This window comes from Acartia tonsa, chromosome 7 (assembly GCF_053477335.1).
Source record: "Acartia tonsa isolate MP-2025a chromosome 7, ASM5347733v1, whole genome shotgun sequence".
Classification (NCBI taxonomy): Eukaryota; Metazoa; Arthropoda; class Copepoda; order Calanoida; family Acartiidae; genus Acartia; species Acartia tonsa.
Window position 1 is genome coordinate 12,792,529 of NC_137266.1, and position 23,290 is coordinate 12,815,818.

The 23,290-nt window shown below is 36.2% G+C and overlaps 2 protein-coding genes across 2 annotated transcripts in view; both read right to left on the reverse strand.

Annotated features, from left to right (window-relative positions):
* Miga (mitoguardin) overlaps nt 1-5,174 on the reverse strand; it is a 24,974-nt gene extending 19,800 nt beyond the window's left edge. The window contains exons 1-10 of the mRNA XM_080167555.1: nt 5,117-5,174; nt 4,200-4,316; nt 3,878-3,963; nt 3,436-3,488; nt 2,982-3,069; nt 2,537-2,645; nt 2,123-2,168; nt 1,701-1,794; nt 1,237-1,318; nt 754-887 (exon numbers count right to left, since the gene is read on the reverse strand). Of these exons, the coding sequence (XP_080023681.1) occupies nt 754-887; nt 1,237-1,318; nt 1,701-1,794; nt 2,123-2,168; nt 2,537-2,645; nt 2,982-3,069; nt 3,436-3,488; nt 3,878-3,963; nt 4,200-4,256 (749 nt within the window). The 5' untranslated portion in view covers nt 4,257-4,316; nt 5,117-5,174. The remainder of the gene's footprint in view (nt 1-753; nt 888-1,236; nt 1,319-1,700; nt 1,795-2,122; nt 2,169-2,536; nt 2,646-2,981; nt 3,070-3,435; nt 3,489-3,877; nt 3,964-4,199; nt 4,317-5,116) is intronic.
* On the reverse strand, nt 5,171-22,999 carry LOC145324395 (zinc finger protein 711-like). Its single transcript, XM_080166987.1, has 16 exons — nt 22,865-22,999; nt 22,203-22,341; nt 21,717-21,797; nt 21,234-21,281; nt 20,883-20,989; nt 20,368-20,452; nt 19,921-19,995; nt 19,512-19,653; nt 19,128-19,200; nt 9,841-9,921; nt 8,776-8,912; nt 8,414-8,519; nt 7,877-8,000; nt 7,243-7,320; nt 6,822-6,914; nt 5,171-6,372 (listed from the first exon to the last, which is right to left on the reverse strand). Exons 1-16 carry the CDS (start codon nt 22,997-22,999, stop codon nt 6,275-6,277), a joined length of 1,602 nt encoding a protein of 533 aa, XP_080023113.1. The 3' UTR covers nt 5,171-6,274.
* Between the last annotated feature and the right edge of the window lie 291 nt (nt 23,000-23,290).

Sequence of the window (23,290 nt, forward strand, 5' to 3'; positions counted from 1 at the left end):
ACAAAAAGATATTATCCCGCAAACCGATGGAACTTTAACAGATTCAGAAAACCAACAAATATCAGATAATAGTGAAACTTATCAGTCAAAACCACGACATTCTTCAACACAAGAAAACTTGTTAGATCAAACAGATAATCAATCTCAAAAATCAAATGATTCTTCTCTTTATTGGGATTATTCAGACAACATAGAAATTGAGGAAGATATTGATACCAATGATGTTTTTGCTGACCCTGCTCATGATAATTCTTTAATGCATCCTCCACTCAATCTTACAGCTTCGTCAACTACAATGACAAATAGAGTGTACAACTTTACTTCATTGCTTCGGCGAATATCATACACAGAATCACCAATATCTTCAGAACCTTTACCTGAAAAGAAGGGGGACGCTGATCAACACTAATGTGTTCTTTGTTTAGGTAAAGAAGATACAACATTAGCTGTCAATCAAAGTACAAACAAAGTTACAATAATAAATCTTCAGAACAGTTCCATACATTAAGTCATAAAGATATATCTACAGAACAGTTCCATAAATAGTCAAGAATAAGTCATAATCAGGATGGCCAGAATGTCGTCTTACTTTGTTGTTTAAATGATCTATAAGTCGGGATATATCACAGAAATCAATGTATAAGAAATCATCAAATGTACCTGTTTCAGAACAAGCTTTTTGTAATGCGAGGTGAGTGAGTTTATGCCTTTATTTATGACATTATATAATGTAAAAATCCAATTGTGCTATTCCTCAAAGCTTGTGACCGTTTCAGCGAGGACCGATGTGACCGTTCGTCATTGAGGACTTCTTGTTTGTGTTTTAAGAACATTTCCTGTTTATTCAGAACAGAGTTCTGATGGATAAAGAGGGTCTCTGACAGTTCCTATAAAAAAGGCAATAATGAAAATAATTGCTAAAGCTAAGTTTTAGTTTAATTTATCCAAAATTTAAATTTCGTCTCTGAGTTTTAAGGCTTAGTCTTAGATACGGTGAGATATTTTCCTCCTATTTCTAACCCATGCGGGAACTCTAATCCTAGATAGCCTACAACTGCAGTACCTTATCCTGCGGGGCTTCCTAGTACCGAATTTAACCTGACCTAAACTGACCTAGAATAAAAGAGGATAGAATTTCAGTGCTTAAAAAGACATTATTCAGGTTTGTTTTCTTTCTGTTTTTTTTCTAATACATAGATATCTGCCTGTCTGTTTGTCTAACTATTTAATATTAACCTGTAATTGATATGCAATGTCTAAAATTTCTTCTAAGCTCTGTCTGAATTCAGATTCTTCTCGGGTTGTCAGCACCAAGTTCCTTACAGAACAGCAGAAGTCAAAATTTAGCTAACAATAATAATGTAAAAAAAATGGGATGTTTGTCTGTCGTTTTCTAACGTTTCATATTGGTCACAAGTAGGTTTTTATCAGGGAGGGAGGGACGGGACATTGAACTGGTAAATTACATTGGTACACAAAGTTTAGAACCACATTATCTTATATGTTGGCTCAAAAAATTGAGTACTATTATTAAATTTTGATATGTTGGTTCCAAACTATAATTGTCCAAACTTTTCAACCAATAATCTTAATCTGCAGAAGAAGGAATATTTTAATGTATAAATGTAAACAAAATTTTACGGCATAAAAAGGTGCTTTTTAGCTAAAATAGCAGCTTCTGTATAATTGACTCTGTGTGCCTGGCTGTAGGATTATAAGCTGCCAGTGCATCCTCCCAATAAGCTATCACAGTTTCCAAAGCCTCCATTCCCATCAGACCTAGTTGCTGGGGTGCTGAAATAATATCGTCATGTGAATCGCCATTTCGAAAACTGTTAATTATTATCATATGTGCATGAAATGAGTTGCGCCTGTTTTAGTCCAAGGAATTCCCCCGGCGCGGCCCCTACTCAACACTATTTATGTCGCGCACCTGACATAGCAGCAGAAGGAACCACTTTTAACGTCTTTGGTTATGACGGGATGTTAAGCCGAGAGTCAAACCTATCATCTTTCGCGACAACGAGCGTATATGCTGCGTTTTACACCACAGTCGCGAGTTACAGGCAGACTAACTGTAAGTAAAATATAAAAAATATACGCTAATAAAAAAATACATTACCTAAATGAGTACCATCCACTAGAGTAGCAGTGCTAACAACACTATCCTAATAATAAATACATTTTCTAAGTACTAAGACTAATTATTATTTCAACATATCTCGAGTATTTGTCTATACATACTTTTATTAGTGCTTAATATAAACAATAAAAATAATAAACAAGGATGACAATATCCATAAGTAGCAAAGCACAAAAAATTTATCAATGGTAATACGAAAAGGATTATAGTAACTTATTTGTATTTGGAAACTTAACAAACCAAATTCTGCCGTCTGTCATGAGTAGCAACTGAGAAAATTCCATTTCCCCCATAGCGTTACGAACTAACTAACGAAATAAGTGATTAATTGAGAAGCTTCGCTACTAACATACGTTGTAGAGCAGCTTTGATTCACAAAGTAAATAAACAAACCTGATCTGAAACTGATTGTCTCTGCAGTTCAATCCAATTATAATTTCTATATATGCCAGAGCCAGCTTCACTACCCATGTTGTGCGATCTTGTTGACGTTTTTCTAACCCTGCACAGTTTCCATAGAATAATATGTGTGTAAGAGTTTAATCTAGGTAGTTCGAGGGACAAATATGTTATCCTTATATAAAAGTAACTGGATGTCTGTCTCTCTTGTGTGTGTGTGTATCTGTTTGTACTGAAGGATCTCGCTAACCACTAAACCGATATGGTTCTCCTTTACAAAGTAACTTCGCATATGTTCTTGGGAGGATTATAACTCCAATTTATAGATAAAAATATCCCTAATTTTTCTTTAAGGAGGGGGGTATTAAGTGCCCCTACAGGACTCTAGAGGCGTAGTCGGAAGTTAGAAAAAAAGATTCTACCACTTTTTATTCCATGCCTTTTTCTTGTAAAATTTGCAGCCTTTTGTGACTTTGACTTCTTGGATGGACGGGTGAACCAGGTCATAAATGTATACACTGTTACACCTAAAACATACAAGGATGACAACATACCTAAAAGCGAAGCTCTAAAATCTGACTGTATGACAAATGAATCAGAATGTTACATGTCAGTCTAATTCTATCATTATATAAAGTAACAGGATGTCTATCTGTATATCTGTACTGAGAATCACGCTGACCGCTAAACCAAAATGATTCTCTTTTACACTGGGGGAGGGTAACTGGGTAACTCCACCCTCCCAAGAAAAAACGTAAAGAATTTTTTTTTATTTTATTTATTCATTTTAAAACAAAAATTGAAAATGAGTAAATCTAGGTCGACCTTTCACTCCCCCCCCCCCTTCCCGCACTCAAGTGCCACTAGCACCAAACAATGTTCAAGTTGTTTACCTATAGCACCAGTAATAAGAATTGTTCTGTAAGTTTTCGGTATCCGATAAAATCTAAATAAAATTTCAACAAAAGTTAAATATGGTTGAGATGTGGGTAGATTATTTACTAGGTAGAAAAGAGTTACGGCACTGGGATTTGCAATTGCAGTTGCTTTAATGAGGTACAGTGTAGTACTGTAAAGAAACGTCGGTAAAAACAGCCGCTGCCACCGATTTTTCGCCAAATTAGACAATTTATTTGTTTTCAATAAAGTTCAACTCATAGGTATTTCAACTTTTGTCTCAAATGATTAAAAAAGCGGTTCGGTTCTTGTTTTTTTTTACAGTTTTTTATAGTACATAAAAAAAACATGGATAGACTGATAGACCCCCCAAAAAAATGGATAAATAATTTGGAATGAAATTATAAATAAAAAGCAAACATTTGAAAAGATAGATACCTGCTCGTTGCAATGGGAGGTATACTGGCAGCCATTTGATAGGCATGGTTACCCAATTTTGTGGAGAAAAATTTCTGTAAACTCTCCTATAAAATTACAAGGAGGATTAATTTAGGATGTTGCGTAGCCTTCACTTGAGAGAAAATCTATAATATAAAGTTAGAGGTTTTCTTGTCTAAAGCTAAAGATATTGGAAATTGCTGGTTGGAATTGGTTTAACTTTTCAGGTAAGCTTTATAAATATCTTTTGGTGGTTTAAAGCTATGACCTCCCTTAGAGGCTAGGGACGAAGGAACTACCTAGTATCTAAATATGTTATTACCTGAAACGTTAACAACGGTTTACAGTTTGGGTCTAAATCCTCTGTTATGTTATTCATTTTGAAAAATTTTCAACTTGGAAGAAGGTTCTCTAAATTTTTTCACAAAATTCCAACCATCTAAAAAAAAACGAAATATTATGTAAACAGTTTATTACCCAAGGAAGGGGTGGTGGGGGCTTATTAATCTAGATACTTTCATCAAAGTTGAAACTCCCAACCCTTTCTTATATTTATTAAATTGAAAATAAATGAGGGGGAGTATTTTGGTTGTTTGTTTATTACTTTATGCAATTTTTAGGAGGGTTGTATTGGGTAGTCCCGCATAGGCATAGGGAAAAAATACAAATCCCCCCTCCTTTTTTTCAATTTAAGTAAAAAATAGGGATCTACTGCAGTTCACGGTAAAATATTGCTGGTAACGAATATTGCAAAAATCTATGAATTTTAAAGGCTGCTAGCTGCCAAACAGCTGAACGTACAGATCATACCCGCACACCATTTTAAGCGGTATAAGAAGGCCTACAAATAATCTGGAATAGCCAAGATCCAATGATGCACAGGGAAAGCTTCGCGCTAAAGAAAAAACGCGTAAAATAGGCCTTTTTCCCGCATTTCTCTGCAATGCGAGATAATTATGCATTATAGATTTATGGCTATTCCAGATTAATTGTAGGCCTTCTTTTGCCTCCTAAAACAGTGTGCGGGCATGATCTGTACGTTCAGCCGTTTGGCAGCTAGCAGCCTTTTAAATTCATAAATTTTTGGCAATATTCGTTACCAGCAATATTTTACCGTGAACTGCAGTAGATCGAAAAATAGGAATGAGGGGGAGGGGAAGTTTAAGTGCTCGACATAAATTTATGAAACTAAGGGCATCCTTTAAATTCATTTGTTACAATCAATAAAAATAAAATTACCTTATATAAATTTAAGATTACTTTTAAACAACATTTTAACTTATCATTTTGACATTCTGAAAATATACAAACTGATGATGGTGGATGATCTAAACTACGCTATGAAAACACACAAATTCTAATCTATTTTAGAATTTTAGGTAAAGTTTATTGGTGATAGAAATTGATAAAAAGAACAGGGGTGTATATTTTCCCTAAACCCCCCTTCTCCATTAGTTTCCCCACGTTATATAATAATTTTAGGTAAATGTACCTTTATCTTAATTTTATTATGCGGGTGGGGGAATTATACACCCCTTGATTAAAAATACTATTAGATTTATTTAAAGTCTACTTCCAATGACAATTTAAACATTAAACTATCATCTACTTGCTATAGACGGTGTACATTGTACAAATGCATAGAATACTTTCTTAAAAACGCAGCTACTCTATATCTAACTATGATATTTAATCTTTGTTAAATATTAAAAACTAGCAGATGCACCTCTAGCTTTTAGGGGCTCTGTATACAAAGAGGCTAGACAAAAAGCTTAAAACCATCCTATGACTTAAATCAGAAAATGAAATAGCCTAAAACTATCACGGGAACTATTCGAAGATTACCTAAAATAGAGAACCCAAACAGCTCCGTAGTTATTGAGATCTTCAGCTCCAGACAAAAAAAAATATCTTCTTTATATAATAGGATAATATTTTTTTGTTGCTATCTTTTTATCAAAAAGCTCTTTACTTGTATAGGCTGTGCTAATCATGTTATTATCATCCTTGTTATTTTTACTAAACTACAATTTCAAACGAGATTTTTAACAATAAATAATATTATGTAATACTGATGGTAAAGAGAACATTTTTTTACAAATTTACATTTCTTCCAAAGAAAAAAGGGCTAGGTAGCCTTTAAAATTATTTTTGGGGGTTTAAGAATTTTTCTGAGATCTTAAGGGATTAGACAATGGACAATAAATTGATATAAATCCTCAACAAAAGACTTTTTATGTATGAAATAATTTGTTGAAAAAATTAGGTTTAGCCAACTAATATGATGATGTGGTTATAAACTTGGGTAGCAGTGTAACTTACAGTCCAATGTCTTCTCCCTCCATTTGACCTATTCTAACAATTTATGTTCCTTAAATTTTTGCAAATATTACTAATCTATTCTCCAACTTCGGTAGTAGCTTTGAGCGCAAGTGTAAATAGTTGGCCATGGTTCTTCTTTTCATGTTGGTTCCGGTTACTCACATCATTGTACGCTGAAACAACAAATTAATATTAAAGGATTTTTTAGACAATTTTTTTTTGTGATGGGGGCATTTATTGGGACAATTTCTATTGAAAGGGATTGAGGTACCCTCCCAAAAAGTTAACAATATCCTCAGAACCTATACGAAGCTACATTGTAAAGGAGAACCGTATCGGTTCAGCAGTTCGCGAAATCCGTCAGTTCAGACACACACAAAGAGACAGACATCCTGTTACTATCTGTCTATCTTAAATATCACACCCATATCTACATGGGTAAGGTCTCTCCTTCAGACAAACACACACACATCTTGTTACTTTTATACAAGTCTATCTATCTATCTCTACCTTGAATATCACACCAATATCAACACAGGTAAGGTCTCTCCTACAGACACACACACACACACACACACACACATCCTGTTACTTTCATACAAGTCTATCTGTCTATCTATACCTTGAATATCACACCCATATCTACATGGGTAAGGTCTCTCCTTCAGATGGACACTCATTATATGGTTGTTCATCTTTTGTTTGTCCATAAAACCTAAAAAATAAGTGTTTATTGAAAAGTTATTATATTGTAGGTGCTATGAATGGTAAATCTCAGGAAACGCCATCGCAAAAACGTCATAGTAAAAAGCGCCATAGCGTTCATTGAGTACAATGATATGAATGGATTGTTGTGGAATATGCAAAAGCTCAGAAGAAAATCACCAAATTTTTCAAAATAAGGATTATGTTTTTTGAAGCATGGCCGACAGACAAACGGACAAAACAATGTATAAAATAAATATGCATATATCATAGGTACTTTATTTAAAAGTTGAGCTTTCCATAATCAATAGCAGCTTCGGTACTAAAAATATTCTTACCTTTCTCACAGTGTGTGCATCTAAATTTCATTTTATCATGTGGAATATGCTGTACCATGTGGGCAGCTAAGTTCTTCACCTATTTTGTCATACAAGTCTTGTTTCTATATTACTTTTATCCCGCGTCATACTAGAGCCGTTTATAAAGGTAACTGCTACTGCTATATCTGACACATTACATTTATAATTATGTATGACCAGTAGGGGGAATGCCTTGGCCAGAAAAAGGCGCAATTTACAGAAAAGAGTGTTGCAATGAAATTGTTTGATTTTCTGGTGGATGTTGCTTAACCTATTATCCTATAGTTGGCGTTAGAGTACCAAATCCAATGACAAGCGGATGATGTCCTTGGGTTCTTTAGATAATTTCTTGAAAAAAAAAGGAAAATACCGCCCCAATTAAGTAATACTTTATCTTTTTTTTAACAATTTTTCAGTTTTCTTAGTAATTACAGAAAAGTAGTGAAGCAGCCTTTGATTGACTGTAGATTGATGAAACATGATTTTAAAAGTTGGCAGATTTTTTTACAAAAAAAAAGAGGCTGGCCCCAGTTACACAGCTGAATATAGCTGCAAATTCGGCTGCCAACCTCAGCGAAAAAAATAGAAAGTGAAAAGTATGAAACAAGACTTCCCTTAGCGCCGCACTCCGTGCAGACAACCGGCTCTGAGTGAACCTTTTTAATATGAGCATTCAGGGCAACTGGTATAAACTTTTTAGGACAATGAGGACATTGCAACTTTTCTCCATGAGTATTCTAATTACATTCAGATTTTATAGTAAATTCTAATTATTTTAAAATATGAAGGACAAACCAGGGATTAAAAGGGATAAGACAATGGTCGATAAATTGATGTACATCAATAATGATGATACAAAAAATTACCCCTTCTGTGGATAATAATTCGCGACGTATTATCGTTATTAGAGTATCAAGTTAGAATATCGCAACTTGCACAAAAGTTAGATCATCTTATATACAGTAGTAAGGTTTTTGATTTAGATAACTACCAAACCAATTGAGTTCTCATTCTTAAGAGAAGCTCCACATAGATACTGGGACGGGTTTAGGCTATTTTTGTATTCTTCCCTACCCCTTAGAATAAAGAGCCCCTAGATGCTAGGAGCAGAGTCCCTAGTTTGACATAAAATAAGAAAATAAAAATCTGCCTTGTGATTGTGGAATCCAGATTGATTTTTGCTGACATGTCCGCACAAATCACAGACCAAGTTTTTACTCGGCTGATCCTTCGTTGGCGGCTGGGTATTCGCATGGCTAGTAAAAAAACCAGAGTTAAAGGCCATAAATTAACTAAAACTAGTCGAATTACTTAAAATAAATCTTTCTAAAGTATATTTTATCATGTTATTATTGGAATTAATCATATGTAACAATAAATAAACAAAATGGATTGTCTATCTGTAATTCCTTTTTAAGTTTGACGGATTATGGGGCCAGATTGGCCATCTAGATCTTCTATAATTATCCTCAAAGACGTTTTATGCTTGTTGAAATAAATATTAAGGCTTACTTTTCTGCTTTATGGGCTTCCATTTCTTTTGGTGTTCTACAATAGAAATAACATCTCTCTTTGTTGATATTGTACAGGGTGCACCCAAATTGGGGTCCATGTACCACCTCATCATGGTAGGCTCTGTGTGCATCACTCTAGATATATAGATAGATATATAATAAGATATATTGTACAGGGTGCAGCCAAATTGTGGACCATGTACCACCTCATCATGGTAGGCTCTGTGTGCATCACTCTAGATAGATAGATAGATATATAATAAGATATATTGTACAGGGTGCACCCAAATTGGGGTCCATGTACCACTTCATCATGGTAGGCTCTGTGTGCATCACTCTAGATAGATAGATAGATAGATAATAAGATATATTATACAGGGTGCACCCAAATTGTGGACCATGTACCACCTCATCATGGTATGCTCTGTGTGCATCACTCTAGATAGATAGATAGATATATAATAAGATAGAAAGATAGATAGATAATAAGTTTTATTGTACAGGGTACACCCAAATTGTGGACCATGTACCACCTCATCATGGTAGGCTCTGTGTGCATCACTCTAGATAGAAAGATAGATAGATAGATATATAATAAGATATATTGTACAGGGTGCACCCAAATTGTGGACCATGTACCACCTCATCATGATAGGCTCTGTGTGCATCACTCTAGATAGATAGATAGATATATAATAAGATAGATAGATAGATATATAATAAGATATATTGTACAGGGTGCACCCAAATTGTGGACCATGTACCACCTCATCATGATAGGCTCTGTGTGCATCACTCTAGATAGATACATAGATAATATGGCAAGACAAAGATAAAAGATAAAATTTTTCTAGAAAAATAGATAGGTAGACAAGTAAATAACAGTACAAAGATAATAGATAGATGATTGTAATAGAAATATAAAAAGATTGAAAGACAAAAACTTACCATTAATATGGCAAGACATTTTAGAATTTTATAAAGATAGATAGGTAGATACAGTATACATAGTAAGATCAATAGATAGATAATTTAATATAAATAGATGAATAGAAGAACTTACCATAAATATGGCAAGACAAAGTTCACATTTTTCTCTCTTTACTTTGATTCCTATTCTTTCATTCAAATGTTCATCCATATGTTCCTAATTTAGTAAACTAATGCTGTTATTTTTCAAAGAAAAGCGCATGAAATATATATTGATTCTACTAAAACTGAAGCATTATATAAATTTTTAGAAACAGCTACACAAAATATACATTGCAAAGCAGTAAAAATATATATAAGAAAATATTTTTTGCGTCCATTTAACCCTTAAACTGTAAAAATTCTAGCGATAACAAATAATTAGCCATGTGTCGGTATGTATTTCTTGTATTCCCCGGCAAGTTCGAACCCATTAATCCCTTTTTTCCTTACACCAGAATTCCCCAGAGAATGAGTGTGTTACGTGGCATTCCTAACTATCTCCGCGCGTGGCTTGTAAACAAACAAAAGAGACGCGCACTTTTCCTTTGATAATTCCCATGTGAGGAGCTGCGTGAATGAAAATAATGTATTGCTTGAATATACATGCGCTCTGATATGTGGAAGATCTCAAATAAGCCTTCCTGCTTAGTTTGACATCATATGTGGTAAGAATTTATCTTTTAATTCTTGAAAATAAGCGTAGAATGGTACAATTTTATGAAGAAATTTAAATCATTAATTTTTCAGCAAATAGACCATTTAACTGCTAAGTTTTGATATACGAATATTTACTTTTATAATGTTGATTATTTTATTCTAAAATTATCAATTTCTGATGCGATTTAATATGATTCGTGCCAATTTTAAGTTTTTTAGAAAATTCATATTTTTTATTAAATTAAAATCACGCAACCTCGATGCTAAAAAATAATAACAATTAATTTTATGTAATTAATTCTTATATTTTTGTTTTAGACTTACTGTTTTCATGGTAATAAATACACATTCGTAAACTTCACTATGTTGGTCATTCGGGAGGCTTCGAGATAAGATTTCGAGAACGGCTAGGCATTGCGTTCCGAAACAATGAAAACAAGACAGAACAGATGCAGCTAAGAAGAATCTGTGAAGTTTTGTGAATGTGTTGGTTGTGATACCTTACCACACATTATTATAGTCATAATCAGTACAGTTAACTTTAGTGACAATCATGGGTCCTAAAATGAATAAAGGTGATCAATTGAGTAAGCGGCTGCGCCCAGCCGTTGATGCCCTAACCAGTGAGCTAAGTAGAGTGATGAAGTTGGTCAGTGATACTTCAGAACTTGATGTTAGACATCTCACTAAGGAGTCAATCCTTGTTCACGACAAGTTCGAAACGTTCGACAGCATCATGAACGGTTTTAGCAAGCTTGGTTTGAGAATCCAAGAGCTTGTTGAGTTTAGTGACATTTATTCTGATATAGTTACTGTGCAAAAAGACTATAGTGCCTTGAAGGATGCTCTTGATGCTATAGAAGAGCTTAGTGACATTCAAAGTGTTGTTGATTTAGTTGGTGATAATTTGCCTAACCATCAGGCTGAACTATATGATCGATGCTTGAAGATCGTGAAAGTTATTAAAGGGTCATATTTTCCCTTGCCCGATCCAATTATAAACACTTTGTCTGCATTGATGAAACAATTGGCTGAGGTTAAGCTTGAACCTGTGAAGCCACCCACGACGACGGCGGGTGCCCCAGCAGCATCGCCATTTGTGTCACCGTTTGGCACACCACAGTTCGCCACTGGTTCTATGTTCACGCCAGGATATATGAATCGTGTTGACGAGCGGCTTCTCCCCTCATTCGATGGCCAGGAAGCATCTTATGTAAGTTTTAAGGACAATTTTAAAAAGCTTACTGTAGGACAGGACCCGTCGTATTTGCAGTTATTGTTGAGCAGTGAGAAGGTCTGTAAAAATAAAGAGCTGAGACTCCAATTAACTCAGATTCAATCGCATGAATCTCAGTGGACTTACCTTGACTCGCGTTTCAAGTCTAAGACACGTCAAATGCTCTGCCTTTTTAACCAATGGGAGAAAAAGTCTAAGCCGTCAGACTCCAACCAGATTGTGACTGTGTTAGCAGAGTTTGGTGGTGCAGTTAGCCAGCTGGAGCAGCTGACTAAAGATGATGAAGATGATGAGGTTACCACCAGCCAGTGGTTGACCGTGATCCTTCTGGAGATGTTATCCAAGAAGTTACCTCGAGACTTTCAAGACAAGCTTAATTTGGCATTGGGCTCAATGGACGTCCCAAATGTGCCAAAGTTGATGCAGATTATCGAAGAACAGAGGGGCGCTATTTTAATGCGGTGCTCGACTGATATGGACACCCCCTCTAAGAAGAAGGGTAATCCTGCGGCAGCAGCTACAGCCGTAGGTAAACCTGGATCTCCAGCAAAGACCAAGAAGAAACAGCCTTGCCCGTCGGAAGGTTGCAGTTCTGAACATTTGTTGTTTAAGTGTTCTAAGTTTAGGGATCTGTCTGTTCCTGAACGTAAAAACTTTATCAAGAAGATCGGCGCCTGTTTGCTTTGCCTTCAAAAGGGACACAGGGTTGCTGATTGTCCTAAGGCCGATAGACTTGGCAGCTGTACCATAGACAGCTGCAATCAGCCTCATAATTCATTATTACATGAATCTGTTGCTGGTGGACAAGTTGCGGCAGTTTATGAATCACAATTGTTCAGCAAGAACAATTATATGCTGATGTTGCAGCAGCTTCCAGCCGTGGCGGCTGACAAACGCCAAGTCACCGTCAATGCGATGTGGGATAGTGGAGCTAATCTCACACTAATTTCTAGAAGTATCGCCAAGAAGTTAGAGTTGCCATCAACTGGTCGCACAGCTACTATTTCTTTGGCGGATGGAAAGAGCCAAGCATGTCCTACAGTTAAAATCTGCTTGGTTGACCGCAACCGGAATTGCCATATTCTGGAGGCGGCGGTAGTGCCCAGCATTGGTACTGACAAAGGGTTACGTTCTATTGATCCTGCAGCCGCCGCCGAGATTTTCGATATGAAGCCTGATAATTTCTCTATGGTTGATGGTAAGATAGATGTTCTTATTGGGCACCTGACACCAGCTATGTTCCCGTGTGCAGATAAAATGGTTGGTGATTCTAGACTGTACAGAAGCTTATTTGGTACAGGTTATTTAGTTGTGTCTGCAGACGGCAGGACTGTTGCTAATCCTGTCGCTTGTAAAGCTACTAAGCTAGAGGTCAGCAAGATGGAGTTCCTTTCCACGGAGAGTCTGGGAATACAGCCGCCATCAATGTGCAGCGGCTGTAAGAACTGCCGCCATTGCGCTGCCATTGCCGCCGGGCAGTCCGCCTTGGACGTGCGCAAGCGGCAGCTGATTGAAGAAGGTTTGACGCTGGATCTTGAGAGCCGTATCTGGACGGCTTCATATCCTTATAAGACGCCGCCAAGTGTGTTGTTTGATAATTCAGAGCAGGCGTACAAGATTTGCCTGCGTGACCGGCAAAGAATGGTCAAAAAAGGCGAATATGATACTTTCTGCCAAGTGTTTAGTGAAGCTGTTTCTCGTGGCGTGTATACTAAAGCGTCGCCAGAAGATCTGTCTTATACTGGGCCTGTTTATTATTCGAGCCTGGTGTGTGCATATAAAGAAAGTATTTCCACGCCGTTGAGGATATGCGCCAACAGCAGTCTCTGTTGCAAGGGGATGAGTCTCAACAGTATTATGATGGATGGGCCAGTTCCATTATATTCCCTGATGCATAATCTTATTCGGTTCAGAAGCTACAAGTGTGCGCTTGTGGCTGATATCCAGAAGTTTTATAACAGTTTGTTAGCTACCTATGAAGATTCTCAGCTGAAACGCGTATTTTTTGCTGATACAGTTGATGGAGAGCCGGAGGTTTATCTCACCAAAACTGTCAATTTTGGCGAGGCCCTCGCAGGCGATATGGCCGTGACCGCCCTCAGACTCACTGGTCGTATTTTTGGTGGAAGATCCCTGCAGGATCTGAGAAGATTAGAGGTTCTGACGTTGTAGCCAATCAAGATGTGTGGAGAGATGTTCAGCAGCCGCTCAGATCTGAATTTGTGTTGTATCAAGATCCTCCTTCTGTAAAATTGGAGACTTGTACCTACGTAGATGACCACTTAAGCGGTCATAACAGTAAACCTGAAGCTGTCCAGCTGGTCCGAGAGCTGGAGCAGATGATTGAACCTGGAAATTTCAGATTTAAATCTGTTATTTATTCTGGAGATGATGTTGACAGTGCAAAAGTTTTGGGCATTGTTTGGGTCCCAAAACAGGATGTATTGTTTTTGCCTGTTAGAGCCAACCACAGCGCGAAGATTAAAGGTAGAAAGTTGCTGGAGGACCTGGATTTGGAGGATCTCTGGAGAAGTCTACCTGAAACGATAACTAAACGAGAAGTTTGGAGAATCGTACAACAATTGTACGACCCGTTGGGTTTAGCTTCACCATTGTTGCTTAAATCCAAGCTATGTCTACGCTCAGTTTGCATACATGGATGTGACTGGGATGATTCCATACCTGGAGAGTTGAGGTCTGAGTTTGTGAGCAGCCTCCAGGACAGGGCGGCACTTGGAAATGTGTCGTTCAGACGTTCGATGGTTCCTGATAAGCCATTGGGGCTTCCAATGGTAATTGGTTTTTGTGATGCATCAAGCTCAGCCTATGCAGCCATTATCTACCTGAGGTGGCCAATTGCTGGAGGATTTGATGTAGTTTTGTGTTGCGCCAAGTCACGTGTCGCACCAGTCAAGATGGAGTCTATACCGAGGTTAGAAATGTTATCGTGCCTAATCTTGGCAAGGCTTGTGGATACAGTTGTCAGAGCCCTACCATTTGACATCTCTGGCAAAGTATTTTTTAGTGATAGCAGCTGCGCCCTAGCACAATTATCTAGTGACAGTGTTATGCTAAATGTCTTCAACAGTCATCGTGTTTCTGAAATACAACAGTTGACGAGCCCTGAAGATTGGAGATGGGTACCTACCCAACACAACATTGCGGATTTAGCTACGCGAGGTTTGTGTACAATTGAAGATGTACAACCTGGATCTACTTACCAGGAAGGTCCAAGCTGGTTGCGCCTGGAACAGGACCAGTGGCCCGTTAAAACGGCGGGTGAGGTTAACGCATCTATTCCTGAGAGTGAGCTTAATCCAAAGATGGCGAAGCTCAAGTGCATGTTCACACAAATGGTGGACGATGATTTCTGGAGGTCGCTGGCAAGGAGGACCTACAGGCAGGCAAGAAGGACTGTATCCGCAGTTCTTAAGGCTGCTAACCTTTTCAAATTGTTACTTGTCAAGAAACGTGGTGTTGCAACAAATGAGGATGGTGGTAGCAACAATGATAGTTCTAGGTATTATGAGAACTATACTTTCACAAACACTTATTTGGATTCTGTTTGTGACCTGTTTTTGACATCCTTCAACCAAGAGAAGGAACTGACCATGGACGCCGAGGGGAAGTTCGGTTCTCTTCAACCGTATCATCACAAAGTCCAGGTTTGTTGGCCCATAGTGGGTCACGATGGATGTTTTCCTCTTCGGACATTTACAATACTTAAAATGGCCGCCAGAGGTGACGAAGCTCTTGAGGCCGCAGCTGGAGGCCCAAGGAAAGTTATGAAGGACAGCCCAGGTGTTGTCTTGCTCAGCCGCCACAACAGGCTGGCAAAGCTGATTCTACAACAAAGTCACGATGAGCTGGGCCACGGAGGCCATCGTAAGACATTGGCTCAAAGCCGAAGGTATGCTTGGATCACACATGGCCACATGGAGGATATGAAAGTGGTCAAGAATTGTGCTGCATGTTCCATTGAGTATGCCAAGCGTTCGAGTCCCGCAATGGCTAATATCCTGCCCGACCGTGTGGAGCCGTCAGTGCCCTTCAAAGAGGTCCATATGGACCTTGCGGGACCCATGGAAGTTGTGAAACCTGGCGTTGGCACCAGGAAAACCAAGACAAAGTACAAAGTCTGGTTGTTGATAGTAGCTTGTAGATTTACACAGGCTGTGTTTATTGATGTTTTGACAGATTATTCAACTGAAGCCGTGCTGGTCGGCTTGAGAAAACTTCAGGCGTTTTACAACATGCCAAGAAGAATTACAACTGATCGTGGTACCAATATGGCTGGTACCAAACGCATTCTAGATGAACTTTTGAAGGATACAAGGATGCATTTTGAGTGGCATCTTGTGCCCACAGCTGCACATTCATTTGTTGGCACTGTGGAGAGACAGGTTGGGCTGGTCAAGCGAGTGTTGAACAAGAAGTTGGCCGGAGCTACCGTAACCTTCAATGATTTACTGGTGTTGTGTGCTGAGACAGCTAGAGTGCTGAATTCTAAACCGTTGACGTATGCCACTGCTGGAGAAGACGTCAATACCTGGAGAATTATTTCACCTGCTGATTTGCTTGGAGGCAGGACAAATGATGCAATCTGTACGTTTGAAACCGGTTGCAAGGAACCGATTACCAGGAGGTTGGAGAACTTAGAGGAGTTGACCAGGCAGTTCCATCAGGTGTACAAGGAGCAGCTCATGCCCGAGCTGTTGAGGTCCATCAAGTGGCGCCGCAACGAGGTGCTGCTTGAGCCAGGAGATGTGGTGCTTGTTGATGACAGCACAAGTTTGATGAAGAAGTTTAGATTGGGACGAGTTCAAGAAGTGCGCCCAGGTGGAAGGACCGTGGTTGCCAAATACAAATTATCAGCCGGCGTCGCCGCCACAGATAACGAGATTTCCGCAAGACGACTACTGAAGATCGATCTACCCAAAGTTTAGTATAAGTATCGTTCTTGTTTAACTTTGAATTTTATTTTTTCGGTAGATTTATCAGATTTTTTTTTCGAAAGACAAAAAACGCAATTTTTGATACAATTTCGTTTAAACTTTCAAATCGATGCAAGATTTTTTTCATTTGAAATGCAAACTTAAGTTTTTATACGTTTTCGCAAGTTCTTTCAATGATTCAAGTCTTTCCGAGACCTGGGATTTTTTTCGAGGAAAATTTCCTAGGTACCTATGCAGATATAAACATTTTTATCCTTGTTGGATTGAAATTTGATATGATAAGAAATTAACAAAATGAGATTTTTACATCATTTAAATATTTCTTTATGAATTTTATTACAATCACATAAATAATTTAATATTACATGCATATTAAAATTATTACTATTTACCTTTGAACTGATGTACCTAAAGAAAAGATGCAGATTTTTTTCGCGATGAATTAAGTAGATTCTTTGATTTTCGTAGAATTTAGCTTAATAAGACCGCTTTACGACGTACCTAAGCTCTGTTTCCTCGGCCAGGCCCGACGCAAAACGGCAAAACTAAAGCATAAAATATTTTATTTTTGATTAATTTGCTTTGATTGATGAATTTAAAAGTTTCTTTGAATTATTTCATGATTCTTTTTATTTTGTTTTGAATTAAACATCACTAATTATGTTTGTTTCAGTTGATGCAGCCCTGCGCCAGAAGTCCTGTTAGAAATTATGCAGTATCAAAAGTTGTGATGGAAAGTCATAACGTCCAACAGGATAGCTGGAACAAGGCGTTTATTATTATTTGATGGACATTGTTAGTTTGTATCTTGAGGGATTCATTCTAACTGAGGCCCAAATTGCCTTTAATTATGACTGTATGAATATGTATATGTTGCTTTCTTCTTAAAACAGAGAGAAATTGAAGATTCAGCATTTTAGAGAAGTTCTTTTCTTACATTGAGCTTTTGTTTTATTTAGTAAATTTAATTTGCATATTTCAATTGCAATTTTAATTTTACGCAAATTTGATTCACGAAGATTTAAAATTATGAATTTTTAATTTTCCGAAGTTGATGATTTTTTTACAGTCATATTTTATTTAGATTTAAGTATCTATTTTATTAAAACATGTTTAGATTTAAGGATCTTACTTATCTTATCTGAAAAATGTTTAGATGTAAGCACAATTATTTTTCTGTCGGAGAAAAATTCTAATTATTGAGAAGTTTTTATGCAATTTTACTTTTCTTTTCTAGCAAAAAGATTTAGTAGAAGAAGTGTTATTATTTAATCTTTCTTTCTTTTGATTAAAAAGTTTGAGTTGATTATTTAATTATTGATGCGATTTTTAGTATAAAAATCAATTACCTATTTTATTATGTAGGTACCTAATTGAAGTTTAGGTACTAATGATTATTAATTCATGTATTCGCAATTACATGGTCTGTAATTCTAATTTTATTTGAGATTATGAGGCCATGATATAATGAGATGTGTGAGTGGTAAATGTGCAATTCATGAATGTTGAATGCTTTTTCCATTTCCTTATTCCTGTCCTTATGTGGTAGCTGAGGCGGTTTGAGTAGTTGTGGTATACGTAAGTTTCCATAACCAAATTTAGGCCTTATGGCCATGACATTTTAAACTCTTGTAATTTATGCGTTATGAGATTGTGATTTCGTGGACACTGTCTGCACGCATGTTGCGAAGATGAGGTATTGTGTTCGATTCCCAGTGAATAGACGGGTGTGTGTCGGTATGTATTTCTTGTATTCCCCGGCAAGTTCGAACCCATTAATCCCTTTTTTCCTTACACCAGAATTCCCCAGAGAATGAGTGTGTTACGTGGCATTCCTAACTATCTCCGCGCGTGGCTTGTAAACAAACAAAAGAGACGCGCACTTTTCCTTTGATAATTCCCATGTGAGGAGCTACGTGAATGAAAATAATGTATTGCTTGAATATACATGCGCTCTGATATGTGGAAGATCTCAAATAAGCCTTCCTGCTTAGTTTGACATCATATGTGGTAAGAATTTATCTTTTAATTCTTGAAAATAAGCGTAGAATGGTACAATTTTATGAAGAAATTTAAATCATTAATTTTTCAGCAAATAGACCATTTAACTGATAAGTTTTGATATACGAATATTTACTTTTATAATGTTGATTATTTTATTCTAAAATTATCAATTTCTGATGCGATTTAATATGATTCGTGCCAATTTTAAGTTTTTTAGAAAATTCATATTTTTTATTAAATTAAAATCACGCAACCTCGATGCTAAAAAATAATAACAATTAATTTTATGTAATTAATTCTTATATTTTTGTTTTAGACTTACTGTTTTCATGGTAATAAATACACATTCGTAAACTTCACTATGTTGGTCATTCGGGAGGCTTCGAGATAAGATTTCGAGAACGGCTAGGCATTGCGTTCCGAAACAAGCCATAATTCTAATTTACAGTCGCATTGACAGACATATTAAAAAGCTCTTTTTATATAATAGCTGCGCTACTAAAATGACTAACAGTATCAATTTTATTCCTTAAATGCAAATCTTCTGAACTGTTTTGGTTTAGGGCACTTTTGACAAACTAGATAGGGGTTATCTAGATCCTGGAAAATAAAGATAGTTTATTTATAGATGTTAAGCCTTTTCTGAAACAAAATTGCTATTATCTTGTCTGATTAGCTTTAATTCAATCTCCCTTTTTAAATAGATCTATAACCCTAGATGTTTTTTTGTTTATATTTAGTCACATATCTAGTCTATGAAATCAGTTAATATCGTCGGAATTATAAACACAGCGAGTCCCTAAAAAAAAGTAATCTGCAAGCAAACGAAATGGGTCTCTGCCACTTAGTTCAGGTAATTGTCTGGATTATGCATCTATTCTTATACATTGATTCATAAACTATCAAAATTCCTTGTGTTCAGCGTCCATGTGGAAGCCTAGAAAAACTTCATTTTCCACGACCTCCGGACAATGTGGACAACGGATCCAGTTCCAGTGAACCAGCTTCACATGGTCAGCTCGCTCCTTAATTTTCTCCTTAGATTCTCTACCCTACACATACACAGTGAAATTGAATTTCATCTATTTAAAATTGAAGATAAGCAGCTGAAATGACATATATTCTTCTATACATAGATTTCTGTGTGTCTGTCGGTCATACTTCTCAAGACATAAATAAAACCTTTTTTTCTATTATTTCTCTTTCAAGACAACTGAACAACAGCTCTATAACTCCCTTTGTCCATTCTATAATTTTTTGTGCTTGGCTACTTATGGATGTTGTCATCCTTGTTTTGTTTGTAATTCAATTTTTATTTCCTTTTGATGGTTGTGCCAATCATCGTCCTCAGGAAAACACTGACATTGAAAATATTTGGCACTCCACATGTGCCCTACAAATACATCATATATTTAATTCCAAGATCCTACTTTTACTTATCTACTAGTGGCTACGCCCCCTAGAGGCATCTAGAGGCACCTGAAAAAAGGTGTATGAAGAAGGGGGGCGGGGGGAAGGTAACCCTCCACTTTTAATTGAAACAAAAAAATTTTAGTGGGTAAGGGTAATTTTTTTCTAGAAGTGATTTCTCTTTGGTGTGATTTATTATTTTTGGGTTATATGTTTATTTTCCTAATATTTTGCGGTATTAAATAATACATTTTTATAAATGACTATAAAATTATTTTTTTGTCAGATAAAACATTTATCTTTTTTTTACATAATAAAAACTTTTTTCACTAATTTTAACAAATGTGATGTTTGCCTCGTAAATGTTCGAAAAAGTCCATAGTTTTTCTGGGAGCAACATTCGCCCATCCTTGATGGCACTTACACAACGGACATACAAACTAAAATTAACATTACAGATAAAATATAGATTACAGACATACATACAGAATGAGGGAAGCTAAGAAAATTATATAACTTACACAGTTGGCATACAAACTAATATTAACATTACAGACTAGATAATAGATATACTGAATGAGGGAAGCTAAATTTTTTCCAAAGTTATTTATCGCATCATATTATAAATAGCTTTGCGCATATATCAAAATTAAAAGTTAAAGATCAAAAGTTCAAAACCAGTTCTGTTAGCCACGAGGGCACGAAGGCCTGGTCTAACAAAACTGGTTGTACCTATTCAATTTATGATTTTTATTTAATATTCATGGAACATTGACCGCAATACAAGGCTAAACATTATTTTTCAGTATGGCTGAGAACCGGTTCTAATAATCGGTTTCGAAGCCATACTTGAAAAAAAAACATTGTTACCTTTGGTTTTTTCTCTTGATTTTCTTGGTTTTTAAAAAGGTAAATATCTTTGTTAAATTCATGATATTTATACCATAACTTCTTAGGATCTTCCCAATTGTCGCAATCTGCAAAATAAAAAGTCACAAAACTTTCGTAGATATTATGAGAGGCGAAACTTTATAATCAATTTAGGTTGCAACTTTAGTCCTCATTAATTGGTCAGTACGTTCCTCCAGAAAGAGGTCAGGGGATGGGGTATAAGGTGTGGACTTTTAAGCACTAAAATAGATTTTACTTGGCGGCTTATGCACGGTTTTACAATGGCTGACGAGCCCTGTTAATGACTTTATAAATTGAAATTAAACTTACTTGACATATCTTCTCTGAGCTTAGCTTGAGCACCAACGAACACCATATCTAAATATTAAAAAATTCAAGTAAAAGAATAGAGGGGACACGAGCTATATGTAACTCTACCCTCGGGGTGGGGACCCTGTGCCGACATTCAATTGTCTCTTTGAATATCAGTCTATAGCGTCGGAAATATAAACACAGCTGAGTCCTTACAAAAGAACAAAAAGCAATTAGCTAGTAGACGAAAAAGGTCCCCACCAATTGGGCTAGGAATTTTTCTGGATTGTACAAATATACTTACTTTTACATTATTAGTAAAAACATGAAACATGAAAATAATCAGTAATTTTTAAATCTGTAATCTTACCGCCCATTTGAACATTTTTAAATCACGGACGATAACGTCCGATTTGCATGTAATAATGGCAATTTATCAAATTTAAATTGATTAAACTAACACTTTTTTCTAAACTGCAAAATTACAAAAAAAAATTTTACCGTTCTTTTTCCACTCCTCTACTTGTACTCTATGTTGAGCTTTGGCTTTCTTCAGCATTTTACCAAATTTGCTGGTTGGTTCTGTCACAAACATTTTACATTAAAATTTTTTAAACAAGGATGAAAAAAATCCATATGCAGCGGAGACAAAACTAAATCAATGAATGGACAAACGGAAAAGTAACTTATAGGTATGCAGATGTTCAGTTGTTTTTACAAAGAAAAGGAGGAGAATATTCAAAAACTCAAAGAAAATCAAGAAACGTTTCAAAATTAACCATCATACAGACTGGAAAAAAACAATGATAGACTGAATGCGCATATATCATACCTAGAAATCTTCGCTAAAAATTTCAGTTGTATGGAAAAAGTGAAAAATACATTTTCAACATAGGGTTAAGGACTGACTGACTTATGAAAAAAGTAAATTTTGAGTAGCTTCGCCATTAAAATACAATGACTATTTCATTTTTAATGTAAACGTTCCTGGTTTTTCTCCATCCTCCGTCTTGATTTTTTTCCTTGGTCTTCCAATTGGCCTATCACTGCCCTCTGCATTCTTGCGTTTCTTTATCTTTTTCTTCTTTTTCTTGGTGACGGCGGGTTTATATGGCTCTTCAGTGTCCTTGTCCAGATAAGAAATAGCATTTAATGAGATAAACACAGGCTAATATACTTTTTAAAGAACCATTTTGACACATTTATTGATGGTATGTCTTCAATTCAGCTTATTTTAACATGGTTTCCAGAGTTGTAAAATAATATAGAATAGAAGAGCTTTAATGAAAGAAGAAAGCTATTATTACGTTTCTGTGATAATTTAGGACTTGAACACTATCAGAATAAATAAATTTCTGCATTGCATATTCTAAAAAAGGACAGTCGAAATGGGCAATCTTTTTTTATCTTTGAATTTAACCCCCGCACCCCGCTCAAATAGGCATTAAAACTTGCAATGGAAAAATACGAATCTTCTTGAAGTTTTGTAAACTTATCCGTAAACTTATTGTCCAGTCATTTTTAAGATAATGTCCTACATACATAATACATCTATCTAGACTCATTAATAACAAAATCATTTTGGACATTCAAAGGTTAAGCAATACTAAACATATTGGAGTTATTATGCAACCGAAAATAAATCTTACATCAATGAAATCGTCTTCAGGGAAGAAATCCGGGTCCGTCTTTAACTTTGATTTGATATCAGCTGTCATACTGTCCTCGTCCTCCAGATATGGTTCTGTCTTCAGAACAGGGTATTCTGCGAGGTTACAGTTCATTTTAATAGATAGTAAGTAAGATTAGAACCGGTACTCAGCTTTACTGAAAAACATAGAGAAAAAAATAAAAGAGAGGAATCGAAGCAACTAGAAGACGAAAATAGGCAGTGGGCCTAGAGGCCTACTCAGCGCTGTTGCCGCGCTAAAATTTATTGCTATTCCACTACTTTTCAAATGGAAGGATTAAAAATTATCAAAAAAAATATTTTTTTACTTTTTACTATTTCCATATTTAGGGCAAGAATATTAGATTAGATATTTTCGTTTTAATGTTTTAATTAAAAATTACAT